The sequence below is a fragment of the Scyliorhinus canicula genome, chromosome 10 (assembly GCF_902713615.1).
Source record: "Scyliorhinus canicula chromosome 10, sScyCan1.1, whole genome shotgun sequence".
NCBI classification, from domain to species: Eukaryota; Metazoa; Chordata; class Chondrichthyes; order Carcharhiniformes; family Scyliorhinidae; genus Scyliorhinus; species Scyliorhinus canicula.
In genome coordinates this window covers 115,287,754-115,303,684 of record NC_052155.1, presented here as the reverse complement: position 1 = coordinate 115,303,684, position 15,931 = coordinate 115,287,754, and the positions used below count along the sequence as shown (strand labels likewise).

Sequence of the window (15,931 nt, the reverse complement as noted above, 5' to 3'; positions counted from 1 at the left end):
ATAGATAGTGGTGAAACCATCTTACTCTGAATATGATGCTCAAAGCTTCTTTTTCTGGCTGAGCGTAATTAGTTTCTGCATTAGCAAGAGTTCATGAAGTAAATGGTATTGGTTATTCCTCCCCTAAAGACATTATGTGCAAGACAACTGCTCCAACCCTATTGGGTAATGCATTGCATGTAACTTCAGCTTGGGAATATAGTCAACCAATCGCACGGACTTCATAAGGAATCTTTTACTTCTTTCAACGCACCGTTTGGCACATAGTCTGCAAAAGATTCAATCGCGCTGCTTACTGTAATAATTTATTAATCCCAGAAACAACCTCAGCTGTGTCATAGTATAATGACGTGGCGCTTCTAAGATTTCTGTCATCTTTTTCGGCTCCTTGTGCAAGCCATCTTATGAATCTTCGCTCCTATCTGTAAAGCCTCTTTTGCTGCCAGTTCTATTTCTGCAGGTGATTTAAGAGTTAAGTCGCCTACAATTAGTAACTTCCTCTAAATAGCTGCACAGTGCAGTCCACATACCAGTCTATCACGAAAAGTATCATCTAGTGTTGCACCAAACTCACAATAATTTGCTAACATTAAGGTTGCTAAGAATTGTAAGATGTTTTTACTTTCTTCCTGACTTCGGCAGTAGAACCAAAACATTTCTGCAAGTATATGTCCCATTTTATCTACGATCGACGCTGCACAACATGAACTGGCCAAAAGGTTTGGCGAGTTGCTACATCTAGTTTTGTGCGAGATTTCCGCATGCACGCTGAAGGATTCCTTCACATTTGTGAAGGCAATACAGGAATGGCACACCAATAGTGATACCATGGTCATGTGCTCATTTGACATTGCGAACGTATTCACTAATGTACTGCTCAAGAAAGCCATAGATATTTGCACTGAGTCATAGATGTTTACAGGATGGAAATAGGCCCATCGGCCCAGCTGGTCCATGTCACCCAGTTTCTATCACAAAGCTAGTCCCATTTGCCTGCATTTGGCCCATATCCCTCTATACCCACCCTGCCCATGTAACTGTCCAACTGCTTTTTAAAGGACAAAATTATACCTGCCTCTATCACTGCCTCTGGCAGTCCCTTCCAGGTGCTCACCACCCTGTGTGTGAAGAAAGTTCCCCTCTGGTATCTTTTGTATCTCTCTCCTCTCACCTTAAATCTATGCCCTCGAGTTCTAGACTCCTTTACATTTGGGAAAGGATGTTGACTATCTTTATCTACCCTATCGATGCTCTTCATTATTTTATAGACCTCTATCAGATCACCCCTAAGCCTCCTACGCTCCAGGGAAAAAAAGTACCAGTCGAGTCAGCCTCTCCTTATAGCTCAGACCATCAAGTCCTGGTAGCATCCTCGTAAATCGCTTCTACACTCTTTCTAGTTTAACAATATCCTTCCTATAATAGGGTGACCAGAACTGAACACCACATTCCATGTGTGGTCTCACCAATGTCTTGTACAACTTCAGCAAGACATCCCGACTCCTGTATTCAATATTCTGACCAATAAAACGTAGCATGCTGAATGCCTTCTTCACCACCCTGTCCACCTGCAACTCCATCTTCAAGGAGCTATGAACTTATGTTCCTAGATCTCTTTGTTCTGTAACTCTCCCCAACTCCATATCATTAACTGAATAAGTCATGCTCTTACTTGATCTACCAAAATGCGTCACCTGACATTTATCCAAATTAAACTCCATCTGCCATTCATCGGCCCACTGGCCCAATTGGTCAAGATCCTGTTGCAATCTTATATAACCTTTTTCACTATCCACTATGCCACCAATCTTAGTCTCATCTGCAAACTTACTAACCACGCGTCCTACATTCTTATCCAAAAACCAATTTTGTATCCAATTGGCTACCTCACCCTGCATTCCGTGAGATTTAACCTTTTGCAACAACCTACCATGCAGTACTAGAGCACTATATGGCGATTTAGGTCCATTGCCATTGTGTAAATCAGTATTAATTGAACTTTGAACTCAGCAACACACACAATGAGGTTCAGCTTTAACGACACCATCTATGCCCAGTTAGATGGTGTTGCCCTGGAATCCCCTCTGGCCCAACACTTGTAAACATCTTTGTTGGGTTCCACGAGAAAGACGTCTTTGATGAAATTACACTCAACCTCTGAATAATAATAATAATCTTTATTAGTGTCACAAGTAGGCTTACATTAACACTGCAATGACGTTACTGTGAAAACCCCCTAGTCGTCACATTCCGGCGCCTGTTCGGGCACATGGAGGGAGAATTCATCATGTCCAATTCACCTAACAAGCATGGTGACCGTGCCACCCTCTGCATATTTCTGATAGACAGGTGATAAGTTTGCAATATTTGAATCTCCAGCTGTACGCAAGAATTTATTTGCACATCCTGCGCTCAAATTCTCCTTTCATATAGAGCAGTAAAATGAGCTCCCTTTCCTTGATGTGCTTGTTGAGACGTCTGCCCGGGAGTTCCTAACACCCTACCCTTCACTGCCAATATACACGTTGGGATTCCTACAGTTCTACATGCTGAGATAGGCCTTCTCGGCAACCTCGCAAATAAGGCTCGAGCTATTTGCTCATTATGCAAGCTTGATGTTGAAATGGGACACATCAGAGCTGTCCTGTGAGATAACTGTTCCCCTGATCAGATCATTGCTCACTGTATATCACACAAACCCATGAATGGGCCCAAGGCCACCACATTCTGCCCTGAGGAGTGCCCAGTCTGATGCACTATCAATTACGATGAGATGAGAGTAGAATGTAATCGAGGCTTTATTACACCGAGATGTGTGGCCTCCTACAGCAGCTGACAAAATGGCTGCTGTTCGGAGAGCACATACATTTATACTCCGCCTATTGGGTGGATCCAGCAGGCAGGGATCTACCCCCGTACCTGGAGTACAGATGCCTTACCGTAAAACCCATATATACAAGATAATACAACAGTGGTGACTACCACATTCACCCCCTGTTAAAAATGAGTCCAGCGGGGGTGGTGGAAAATGATATACGTACAGATTGGTTTTAAAATTACAGAGAAGGTTACAAATTTAGACGATCGGGCGCCTTGATCTGTTGTTGAGAGTGCCGCAGTGCTAGTGGCGACTCAGGCATGGGCTTGGTCTTCGGTGACTCCGGGAGCGTGTTGAAATCCTCTTCATCCCCAGTTGGGAGCAAGGGGAGAACAGGTTGTCCTGGAGCAGGGGCTGTGGTGGGGTGCGCCGGGGGGGAGGGAGGGTGGCGCCGGGGCAGAGGGGGGGGGGGGGGGGGGGGTGTGTGGGGACCCAGATGGTGCCAGGGCCCTGAGGGAGACTGTGTCTTGGCGGCCGTCGGGGTACGCTATACAGGTGTACTGCGGGTTTGTCTGGAGTAGCTGTACCCTCTCAACCAAACGGTCCGCCTTGTGGAGCCGCACATGCTTGCGGAGGAGAACGGGTCCTGGAGCTTCCAGCCATGTTGGGAACGAAACCCTGAGGTGGACTTCCTGGGGAAGGCAAAGAGACATTCATGGGGGGTTTCATTAGTTGCGGTGCACAGGAGCAACCGAATGGAGTGAAGTGCATCGGGGAGGACATCCTGCCAGCGGGAGGCCGGAAGATTTCTGGACCATAGGGCCAGCTGGACGGCCCTCATGACCGTCCCATTCTCCCGCTACACCTGCCGCTGGGGCTGTAGCTGGTCGTCCTGCTCCAGCAATGTCCCTGTTGAGCAGGTACTGGCGCAGCTCATTGCTCATAAATGAGGATCCCCGATCTCTGTGGACGTAGGCGGGGAAACCGAACAGAGCGAAGATGGTGTTGAAGGCTTTGATGACGGTGGCAGACGTCCGCCTGGGACGGCGAAGGGGAATCGGGAATACTCGTCGACCACATTAAGAAAGTACGTGTTGCGGTCGGTGGAGGGGAGGGGTCCTTTGAAGTCCACACTGAGGCGTTCAAAGGGGCGGGAGCCCTTTACCATGCGCGCACCGTCTGGCCGGTAGAAGTGCCGTTTACACTCCACGCAAACCTGGCAGTCTCTGGTGATAGCCCTGACTTCCTCGATGGAGTAGGGCAGGTAGCGGGCCTTAATGAAGTGGTACAAGCGGGTGACTCCTGGGTGACAGAGATCGTCGTGCAGGGTCCAGAGTCGGTCCACTTGTGCACTGGCACATGTACCTCGGGACAGGGCATCAGGGGACCTCATTGAGCTTACCGGGGTGATACAAAATCTCGTAACTGTAGGTGGAGAGCTCGAACCTCCACCTCAAGGTTTTATCATTTTTGATCTTACCCCGCTGTGTGTTGTTAAGCATGAAGGCAACTGACCGTTGGTCAGTGAGGAGAGTGAATCTCCTGCCGGCCAGGTAATGCCTCCAATATCGCACAGCTTCAACGATCGTTTGGGCCTCCTTTTCGACGGAGGAGTGCCGAATTTCGGAGGCATAGAGGGTGCGGGAAAAGAATGCCACGGGCCTGCCTGCCTGGTTGAGGGTGGCGGCCAGAGCGACGTCTGATGCATCGATCTCGACTCGAAAGGGGAGCGTCTCGTCGCCCGTGTGCATCGCGGCCTTGGTGATGTCGGCCTTAATACGGTTGAAGGCCTGGTCAGCCTCGGCCGTCAGTGGGAAAGCGGTGGATTGAATGAGTGGACGGGCCTTGTCTGCATAGTTTGGGACCCACTGGGCGTAGTACGAAAAGAACCTCAGGCATCGTTTGAGGGCCTTGGGGCAGTGGGTGATGGGACGTTCCATGAGGGGGTGCATGCGGTCGGGGCCGGGCCCTCGAACTCCGTTCTGAACTACATACCCGAGGATGGCTAATCGGTTCGTGCTGAACACGCACTTCCCCTTGTTATAAGTTAGGTTGAGCAGTGTGGCTGTGTGGAGAAATTTGGAAAGGTTAGCGTCGTGGTCCTGCTGGTCGTGGCCGCAGATGGTGTCGTTATCCAGGTATGGGAAAGTGGCCTGCAGCCCGTATAGGTCAACCATTCGGTCCACCTCCCGTTGGAAGACCGAGACCCCGTTGGTGATGCCGAAGGGAAGCCTAAGGAAATGGTAAAGGCGGCCGTCTCCTTCAAACACAGTGTATGGGCGGTCTGTCTTACGGATGGGGAGCTGGTGGTAGGCAGATTTCAGGTCCACTGTTGAGAAGACCCGGTACTGTGCAATCCGATTGACCATATCAGATTTGCGTGGGAGGGGGTACGCATCGAGCTGCGTGTACCGATTGATGGTCTGACTGTAATCAACGACCATCCTGTTTTTCTCCCCGGTTTTCACCACTACCACGTGGGCTCTCCAGGGGCTGTTGCTGGCCTCGATGATACCTTCCCGCAGCAGCCGCTGGACCTCAGACCTGATGAAGGTCCTGTCCTGGGCGCTGTACCGTCTGCTCCTGGTGGCGACGGGTTTGCAATCCGGGGTGAGGTTTGGAAAAAGAGAAGGCGGGGCGACCTTAAGGGTCGTGAGACCGCGTACAATAAGGGGCGGTAGGGGCCCGCCAAATTGCAGGGTTAGACTTTGGAGGTTGCACTGCAAGTCCAGGTCGAGTAGCAAGGCAGCGCAGAGGTTGGGGAGGACGTAGAGTCAGCTGACCCATGCTAACCTCGATAACCCCCGCCCCTGGCGCCGACCAGACTATCACCTTATTGTTGAGGACCTCTCTCCCTACATAGAAAAAACCTATTTACAGGATCACATTCCCAGGAAGCTAACAACAGCTCTCAAGAAGACATTAACATAACCATGAACCAGAACAGAAACACTCACTTAAAACAAGACCCAGTCTCCCCAAAGGATAATGCTAAATTCAGGGCCCCCTCCCCCTCCCCCCGTATCAACCCCCTGCAAAACAAAGCGCCCTCCCCCCATCCTTCCAGCCCTCTTCTTAAAGAGAGTCGCCTTTGCCCGGTTAAACCCAGCACGTCTCTTGGCCAGCTCCGCTCCCAGATCCTGATAGATGCGCACCTCATTGTTCTCCCACTTGCTGCTTCGTTCCTTCTTGGCACATCGCAAGACGTGCTCCTTATCCGAGAAACGGTGAAAACGAACCACCATGGCCCTCGGCGGGCCATTCGCCTTGGGCTTCCTTGCGGGGGCTCTGTGCGCTCCATCCTGTTCTAGGAGTCGAGAGAAAGCTCCTGCTGCCATCAGCGACTCCAGTATATCCGACACATATGCTCCCGCATCTGGTCCCTCAATGCCTTCAGGAAGGCCAACGATTCTTAAATTCTGCCTCCTGGTCGTGCTCTCCTGCATCTTCCTGTGGTGGTCATCTAGCATCTCCACCTTGTGCTCCAATACAGTTATCTCGTCCTCTTGGTTTAACTCGATCTCTTTAATCGCTTTCCCCTGAGTTGCCTGAGTCACGACCATGTGGTTGATTGATGCTTTCATCAGGTCAAGCGTATCCTTTTTTAGTTCGGCAAAGCAACTCCTGAAGAACTCCAACTGCTGCTCCTTTGACCAGTGAGCCACCGCTCCCTGGTCCTTGCCGTCTGCCATTCTTTGCTGAACTGCCAGCACCACTCACTTCCCTCTATCGGGACTAACTCATTTCACAAGGCCACTTTTGGTCCAGCTATCCATACATTTGGGGGGGGATCCTCCTTACTATTGCTCGCTCCACCAATTTATTTCATAAAGTCCACAAAAATCCGGGAAAAAAGGTCCGAAAGTCCGTTTCAGGCGGGAGTTATCGAATGTGCAACCTGCTCCTCCATGGCCGCCACCGGAAGTCTCTGTGCATCATTTACAAGATGCATCATAGGGACTCACCAAGCCTCCTTTGGCAGCACCTTCCAAACCCACAACCACTGCCATTAAGGAGGACAAGGGCAGCAGACATATGATAACCCACCTAGAGGTTCTCCTCCAAGTCACTCACCACTGTAACTTGAAAATATATCGCTGTTCCTTCACTGTCAATGGAACACCCTCTCTAACAGCACTGTGGGAGTACCTACACCATAGGGACTACAACAGCTCAAGAAGGCATCTGACCAACATCTTCTCAAGGGGAATTAGCAATGTGCAATAAATGCTAGCCTAGCCAGCGATACCACATCCCAGAAATTACATTTTTAAAATTTATTTGTGACCTTTTTTTCTGGTCCGCGAGGGAGGAAACACCATTGGAGGAATTCAAAAGGAATTTGAAGTTCCACTCTGTGTCTCCAAATGACAAGTGAGAATTAGATAACTTGAGTTCACCATTTCTTGAAAGCTCAACCTGAAATGCTAAGATTCAGACTAACACGATATGCTTTGGTCAGACAACGACTAATTCTAACAGAATTGAAGACAATGTACATTTGTGACTAAATATTCCAACGGAGGGAGTTAAAGCTAATATTGAAATCAAAATGAAATTGTGATGACACGATAATTATGAAAGCAAATAGTATTCTTTAAGTATAAAAAAGAAAGGGAACTTTCCCCAAAGTAACAATGAGTTCATACAAGTTGTTTTCCAATTTCTGGTGCTTCATTTTGGTACGAATGTAGATTTTTACCTTTTATCCCCAACTCTCTATGATATCAACTATTACCTTTATGCTCTGCAACATTTCATTTGATTTCTTGATCCTCTCATCTGAATATTCCATTGTTCTTCTTTGAACAGAAACAAATCGTTTTGAGATGAAGTACTGTATGGGGATGAGCACAACGATGGTAGATACTCCAATCAAAGCACTATACCCCAATTGGTTATAGAGTAATAGCACTGCTAGTATAATCTGAAATCAAAATACAATTACTCCATTTAATAAAAAAGTTATCATGTAAATTAGAATAAGTATTCAAGTAATGTAAACAAATTGTTTCACACTCTTGTAATAATGGTCTGGGGTGCATCCCCTTGTCAAACATGTTGAATGGGTAATAATAATTGCTAACAATTTATCATACTAGTTTTATTGGTTATGTGGAACTGCTGTATTGAGATGATCCTGGTTTCTTCTAAGGAAGAGCTTACATGTGCTGACCTGTTCCTTTTTAATATTCTCCAACAACCCTCTCAGAACACAGCAAGTTTGAATATTACTCAATGCAAGCTCAAGGGGCAGCCCCTCTTCTTTCAATTATGTGCTTTACACCTTCCAGACTCAACACCAAGTTTAACAATTTCAGACTGTAACCTCTTCCCCCATTTAACTTCCTTTTCTTTGCAGGTTTTGGTTTTAGTTTCATTTTTTCCTCCTTGTTTCTGCTTTCTGATGGCAACTATTCATCAATTCTCAGTCACATGTTCTATTCACATTCCCTATAGACAGCTTTTGTTTATTTTGTTTCCCATTACCATTCTCTTTGGCTCGGCATAAGCAACCCTTTTATCATTTAATCCCTCCTGTCTTCCATCCTTTTTGCTCTTTATCCACCCATGTCACCATTTCACTTGTTAAAACCTATTACATTTCTCACGACCTGTCCAGGAGTCAGGACATAAAATATATACATTTAGTTCTGTCTAGCTACTTTATATATATTTTTTTTAATGAACAAAAGGCTGGACTAATAAAATGGCCACTGCTAATCACATGATGGTAGTTCTGGAAATTTGAGCATTTTAAACATGGACAAATGATAACACATCAACCCCTTGGAATTTAACACTTCTTATAGTGTTTAAACATTCCAGCAAAGCCATCACAATGGATTAGCAGATGAGATATCTGCACCAATCATCTACGGTCAAAGGCAAAACTATTTGTGATGTGGAGATGCCGGCGTTGGACTGGGGTGAGCACAGTAAGAAGTGAACCTGAGGAAGGAGCAGTGCTCCGAAAGCTAGTGTTTGAAACAAACCTGTTGGACTTTAACCTGGTGTTATAAGACTTCTTACAGAACTATCTGTGACTCCTCATCTCAAACGTTGTGATCATGGTTCTAGTCACCTACTCCAAAGACAATGGGTTTTAACAAGGGACCGCCTTAACTGAATTGCTTGACCCAAAACCATCCTTCACATGACTGAGACTGGAGTGGTTCGAATTGCTTTAATTATACAGCTTGAGACTAGTTACAGTTTAACCTTCAAAGAGTACCGGACTTCAGGCTAGCAGCCTGCATTTGACCTCCATCTCTCTTAAAATATGACCTCCAGAAATTTCACCTACACAGTGAATTATTTCCAAGACACAAGAATACTTTGTTACATCTTCAACGGATGCAACCTGCAACCAGGCTCCTCGGACCAAGGCCAGGAATGCTGCCAGACAAAGCCAACTGAAAGAACCTTCATAGACATTGACTTACTGGACTCATGTGAAACTATAATTTTTATTTTTATCCTAGTCTTCACCTTGAACACCTTTCTTTCCCTTATCCTTCTTTTATTGTATGAATGTAAAAGGTGGGGGGCAAATTTTGCGAAACCCCTTCCTGCATTTTGTGCATGTGTAAAATAAACCTCACTTCACATTTGCTGTGGGGTTATTAATTGAGGATTGGATCATTCTAAAACTGAAGGGTTAGGGAAAATACATCACCATTGGCAACCCCGTATGGGTGAACCGTACAGTAGCTGGACACATCATGAACTTCATAGTGTGTTAAATGTAATGTTGGATTCTGTCTACTCAAGAACTCATTCTAGCTTCCCTCTCTTTCAGGTACCAGTAGGAGCCCCACACCGCCAGACAGTCCCGCAGCCCCAGTCCCTAATTCATGTTGGATTATGATGCTGAGGACCCACTAGAAATAGAGCTGTCACTGCGTTCACCTGCATCTTTCACCAGTGCAGAGACACACATTGCTGGGTCCTTAATCTACATTAGACTCGAGTTCACTATCTGGAGAACTCCTCATGGACACATCTCCCCAGCATTCGGAAGCAGTGACCGGGTCTCTGGTATTCAGCGGACTGGTGGAGAACAGTCTCCTGTTGAGTCCAAGTCAGATGATAAACCGCTGCAGTCAGCCATTTCATGCATGTTGGAGATGCAAAGACAGGCAAAGGAACGTCAGGCTGAATTGTCAGAGGCTATCACCAGCCTTGAATAAAGGATGCATGCGCCTGTCCATGTTCTCCCCAATGTCATTGCTCCAACATGCAAGCACCACAAGATCTCCACGGGAAGGGTGGAGACTTCCTTGTAGACCACAGTCCAGCAGATTCTGACGGATTTGTGCTCAGACCTGCACTCCCTTGTTCTAGGTATAAATGAGATCCATCAGTGGTGAGGCAAGAAGGGGACAGGCACTTCAACCTCCCTCCAGATACACCTTCTGGTCGAGTAAGGAAAGGCCCCTCAGGTCTCAAAGGGAGGAAGAGATATGCAACCATCCACCCAGGACACTCCAAGATGTCCAGCCATTTCAAATCTCCTATGCCTTTCACACCATCAGCTCCAGCTGCTCAGGCCAAGGAGGATGTACAAACGCAGAAGACCCAGAGCAGGCCAGGGCCCTTCCTAGGCATCCAGAGGGCACTCGCCAAAGTCTCAGACAACAAGCGTAGCTGCCAGCAGGATGCCCCCCTCCTCTACTGCGGATATTGGGCTGCACCCAGGCATAGCGGTAGAGTGTGTCAAGTTTAGAAATTACAAATGCACACAAGTGATATGGATACTCTTTCACTAATTTATATATCTATATACAGCCAGGGAAAGGGTTGGCCCGCTCAAGGACAGGGGAGGGAATCTATGCGTGGAGTAACAGGAAATAGGCGAGGTACTAAATGAGCACCTTGCATCAGTATTCACCAAAGAGAAGGACTTGGTGGATGAAGAGTCTGGGGAAGGGTGTGTAGATAGCCTGGGTCACTGAGATCAAAAAGGAGATGGTGTTGGGTGCCTTGAAAAACATTTAAGGTAGGTAAGTCCCCAGGGCCTGATTGGATCTACCCCAGAATACGGAGGGAGGCAAGGGAGGAAATTACTGGGGCCTTGACATAAATCTTTGTATCCTCACTGGCTGCAGGTGACGTCCAAGAGGACTGGAGAATAGCTAATGTTCCTTTGTTTAAGAAGGGTAGCAAGGATAATCCAGCAAATTTCAGACCGGTGAGCCTTACATCAGTGGTAGGGAAATTATTGGAGAGGATTCTTCGAGACAGGATTTACTCCCATTTGGAAGCAAGTGGAGGTTTTAGAATAGATAGATAGAACAGTACAGCACAGAACAGGCCCTTCGGCCCTCAATGTTGTGCCGAGCAATGATCATCCTACTCAAACCCACATATCCACCCTATACCCGTAACCCAACAACCCCCCCTTAACCTTACCTTTTAGGACACTACGGGCAATTTAGCATGGCCAATCCACCTAACCCGTACATCTTTGGACTGTGGGAGGAAACCGGAGCACCCGGAGGAAACCCACGCACACACGGGGAGGACGTGCAGACTCCGCACAGACAGTGACCCAGCCGGGAATCGAACCTGGGACCCTGGAGCTGTGAAGCATTTATGCTAACCACCATGCTACCGTGCTGCCGTAATGCATGAAGCATGAAGCAGCATGGTTTTGTGAATTGGAGTCATGTCTCACTAACATGATCGAGTTTTTCGAGGAAGTGACAAAGATGATTGATGAAGGTAGGGCAGTGGATGTTGTTTACATGGACTTCAGTTTTGACAAGGTCCCTCATGGCAGACTGGTACAGAAGGTGAAGTTACATGGGATTAGAGGTGAGGTGGCAAGATGGATACAGAACTGGCTTGGTCAAAGAAGACAGAGGGCAGCAGTGGAAGGTTGCTTTTCTGAATGGACGGCTGTGACTAGTGGTGTTCTGCAGGGATCAGTGCTGAGACCTTTGCTGTTTGTAGTATATATAAATGATTTAGAGGAAAACGTAACTGGTCTGATTAGTAAGTTTGTAGATGACACAAACGTTGGTGGAATTGCGGATATGGTGAGGACTGTCAGAGGATACAGCAGAATATAGACCGGTTGGATACGGAGAGATGGCAGATGGAGTTTAATCCGGACAAATGTGAGGTAATGCATTTGGAAGATCTAATACAGGTGGGAAATATACAGTAAATGGCATAACCCTTGAGTATATTGACAGGCAAAGGGATCTGGGTGTACAGGTCCATTGGTCACTGAATGCTGTGTTCCCATCTGCCACTATTCCTGCCAGTGGCAGGGGGGGTGAAATCTACCCAACTCTTTTTGTCCTTCCACAGGGGAGTATTTCCAATTACATCTTAAACACGTGTTTATAAAGTTAACATACCTGTATTGGAATTGCAACAATATAGTATCCCATAAATGCTGCCATCATTATTTGAAAAGCATCCACTGACATGTGATTTATAATCTGTCCCACTGTCAGATGGCCCCCACTTAAGACCCACACAGGCAGTGACAAAGCTTTCAAGTAAATCATTGTCTGGGAAAGAAATAGAAAACACACTGATTTTACTGATGAAAAATGAATTATTCGCATTTACTATAGCATTTTATGTTACACCCACTTCTATAAAGCAGTATGAATGGAAGTTACAGTTTATGCAAATAGTAGAGTACACTTTTTAATCAAATTCACATCCATGAAAGCAACACAAGGAGGCTATTATGCAAGGGTGTCTATTCACAGTCAGGGAATTCAGAAACACCTAGAAAGTGGAGATCCTGCTGAATTCAACTAAAGATTATTAGAAATTTGAAGGCTGGCTGGCAAGCTGCAACCAAAGACAACTGGAGACAATGCCTGGCAACTGGGGGGATCTGGGTTGGGGAAGAGACTGTGGTTGGCTCATAGGCGAGGGGGACAAGGAAGTGGAAGGTAGTGTCCCATTGCAGGGGTTGGAAGACAGAGCTTGAAATTGGATTACAGGAAAGGTTGGGTTTAGATATTGCCAGGAAAGAGACACTTTAGCTTGTGGGACGGCAGAGCTGAAACATATCTGTTCCTCCTTGTCCCACAAGCAGTGCTGGAGAAACACTAACTGCTGGATCAAGAAGTTCTTGCCTCCCTTGAGCTGTTGTGTTTGTTGAGCCCTGGTTAACACAACCCACAACCAGTAAATTCAAATGACTGCTAAATTATGATCCGCAGCTCGACGTAAGTATTATAATTGCCAACTCACTCTGCAGAACAGGTTACTTATTGACCACAAAACTACCCCCTTTAAACCAGAAGTATTTATATTCGCAACAGTTGTCCTTCCCCCCCCCCCCCCCAAAGGTACGCAAATGGAGTTTGGAATGATTTGCAATGGTTCTGTTAAAATGCATCACAAAGGAAATTCATTATTTTATGCCTCCAATTCCTCTATGACAAATCCTGATTTTCAGTTGGAGCCCAAAATGAATGCTAATTTTCACCTCCTTTGCAGGTATTTTTTGAGCTCACTGTCATTCCCATGAAATGAGGATGACATCTGCCAAGCTTCCTCATCTGTATTTCCTCAGGTGACTCAGCAGGCCAATTCTGGAGCCACAGGTCTTTGGGCAGAGAGGACCAGTGCTACCCTGAGGAATGGAAGGGGGCCTCGAGTGAGGGTTCTGCTCTTTCATCTTCCACTTTAGTAACTTCAAACGAGACACGTACCGGGAAGTAGAAATACATCTGCCCCCAATATAATCATAGATCATAGAATTTACAGTGCAGAATATCAACTTTGGATAAGGAACAGCAGGTCCTAAAATGCTATAAATTTATCTCATAAAAGAAATATTTTGTGGTAGATAGTTCCGAAAATTACCCTGGAGACTCAAAACTATACGTCAGTATAACTACGACTTCTCAAAAGTGACTATGAAGCTCACCTCCTGAACTGAACTGAACGTCTGTTGTATGGATACGCAGCAGATAGCAGACAATGGACTGACAAGCTATAAGTCCAACTACAGGTGAAAGTAGAAACGCTGCTCCCTGAGGAGCTCTGCAATTATAGAGAGCACTTGGTAAAAACCATGGGCACTAACAACAGGACAAACAGCAATACCTTGTGCCGAAGACTTTACCCAAAATGAGAGAAACTGGTTATGAGATTGATTTTTGGCTGCATGGGACAGAATCTTTTCTACTAAAAGTGGAAGGTGAAAGAGCAGAATCCTCGCTCGTGACCCCCTTCCATTCCTCAGGGCAACACTCGTCTTCTCTGCCCAAAGACCTGTCTCTCCAGAAATGACCTGCTGAGCCACCTGAGGGGACACAGATGAGGACGTTTGGCAGATGTCATCCTCGGTTCGAAAGACTGACAGCCACAAGACAATCTTCTGAATATACCACCTAAGTAATTTGTGTGACTACCTTTTTTGGCATGAGGAACCTGTTTAGAATCCCAAGGTCTGAATACTGTTCTTCAGAGCAGCTTAAATGAATTGATATTGAAAACAAAAGTTACAGTTCTAACTTTAAGGTGCCCCTTATGTTCAGGAATTTCCACAACCTCACTTCACTCCACACTCACCAAATAGAAGTAGTTTTGCCCCATCTACACAAACTCTTTAATCATGCCAAAGACCCCAATTAGAAAATACTTAATCTTGTATATTCAAGAGAGGCTAGTCTAGACAGAAACCTGACTTCATAATTTAACTCTTTTACCCCTAGTGGTATAATTCCTCTGAATCAGTGCTGCACCCCTCCAAGGGAAAAGAGAAAGGGAAGGGAGACAAGAAAAGGTGAAAGAGGGGTGAGTGGGAGATAAAATAAAGATTCAGGCTCCAGATTGCTGTCCATAATCACCTATTAAAGTACAGAAGTTGGATGTCAAATGAGGATAGGTTCAGGTTTCCCCTGATCCCGCAACAGCCTACACACAATCCAGACTCTGAAGAATGGCCATTGTGGTAATACATAGATCAGCATTGGACTTCCAAAGAAACAGATCCTTGGAAGAAGCCAATGCATTTCGGGGAGGAATGGGTTTAAGAAAACTGGTTTGAAGAGAAGGAAGAAGAAAGAAAACGGCATCTTACCTGCAGAGCTGCTTTTATGTGTATTCCATCCCGGATAACAATATAATATGAAATCTGTAAGCAAATATTCTGAAGAAGAACTGTACATAGCATCAAGAATGCTAGTACGTATCCATTACTAGTAAATTCCCAGAAACTCACAAAATGTATTCCCTGTGTAAAGTGAGGACATAGAACAGTATTTAATTGACAATTTAATTAACAATGGATACATATTTATGCAAACCAACATTGTTTTCTGTTGACAGTAGGTTTTTATGCTTATCCATATTTACTGATGATAATCAGGCCATTCAAACTTCCACCTGAGAACTCTGCTGTGCCGTACTTTAGTTCCAATAAATAAATACACAGGTGATTTTAAGAATAGGAAGATTAGAGGCAATAACTGTACTACCAAACTGAGAGCACTGCCACTCTCAGTCATCCTACCCAACGTGAACACTAGACAATATAAAGAACAGGAATAATGCTTAAACAGCTCAATTCGCACTGACTGGGTTCGGACATGTTTGGGTGGAAGAATCTAAAGGTTTTCATGTTTTCTGGATAATAACTGCATGAATGACAGAATGAATGGAGGTTTCAACATTTTTCAAAAGGAAACTGGTGATAGAATTGTAGTTATCCGATCCGATCAACAAAGTTAGGATTTCTGAATTACTTGCTTGCCCAATAATTTTTTTAAAAATTATTAACCAGTATCAGAGAGCTCTACTCCAATCACTAAATGCCCGGAAACAAAAAAAGATGGGAAGAGATTGCAAAGCATCACAGAGCTATTTGAGATCCAAAATGGAAACCATGAAGTTGTATTCAGCAGCACAAGATTCAATGCAGGCTCATAACATTTTAGCAAATAGGAGTGGGAGTACACTATTCAGCCCATTGAGCATGCTCTACTATGGAATAAAAGATCATGGCCGGGATTCTCTGAGCCACCATGGCGCAATCGCACTCAGCGCGGGGGGTGGGGCATCTGACCCGCGATCGGGTCCAATGCTGCTCCCACCATTCTCCGGGGACTGGAGAATTTCCGCCAATCG

General features: G+C 45.8%; 1 protein-coding gene across 1 annotated transcript in view; it reads right to left on the bottom strand.

Moving 5' to 3' along the window:
• The window catches only part of LOC119972613 (ATP-binding cassette sub-family C member 9-like), a 317,550-nt gene that overhangs the window by 236,218 nt on the left and 65,401 nt on the right, over positions 1-15,931 (bottom strand). The window contains 3 exon segments of the mRNA XM_038809604.1: positions 7,557-7,745; positions 12,190-12,345; positions 14,886-15,038. Of these exon segments, the coding sequence (XP_038665532.1) occupies positions 7,557-7,745; positions 12,190-12,345; positions 14,886-15,038 (498 nt within the window).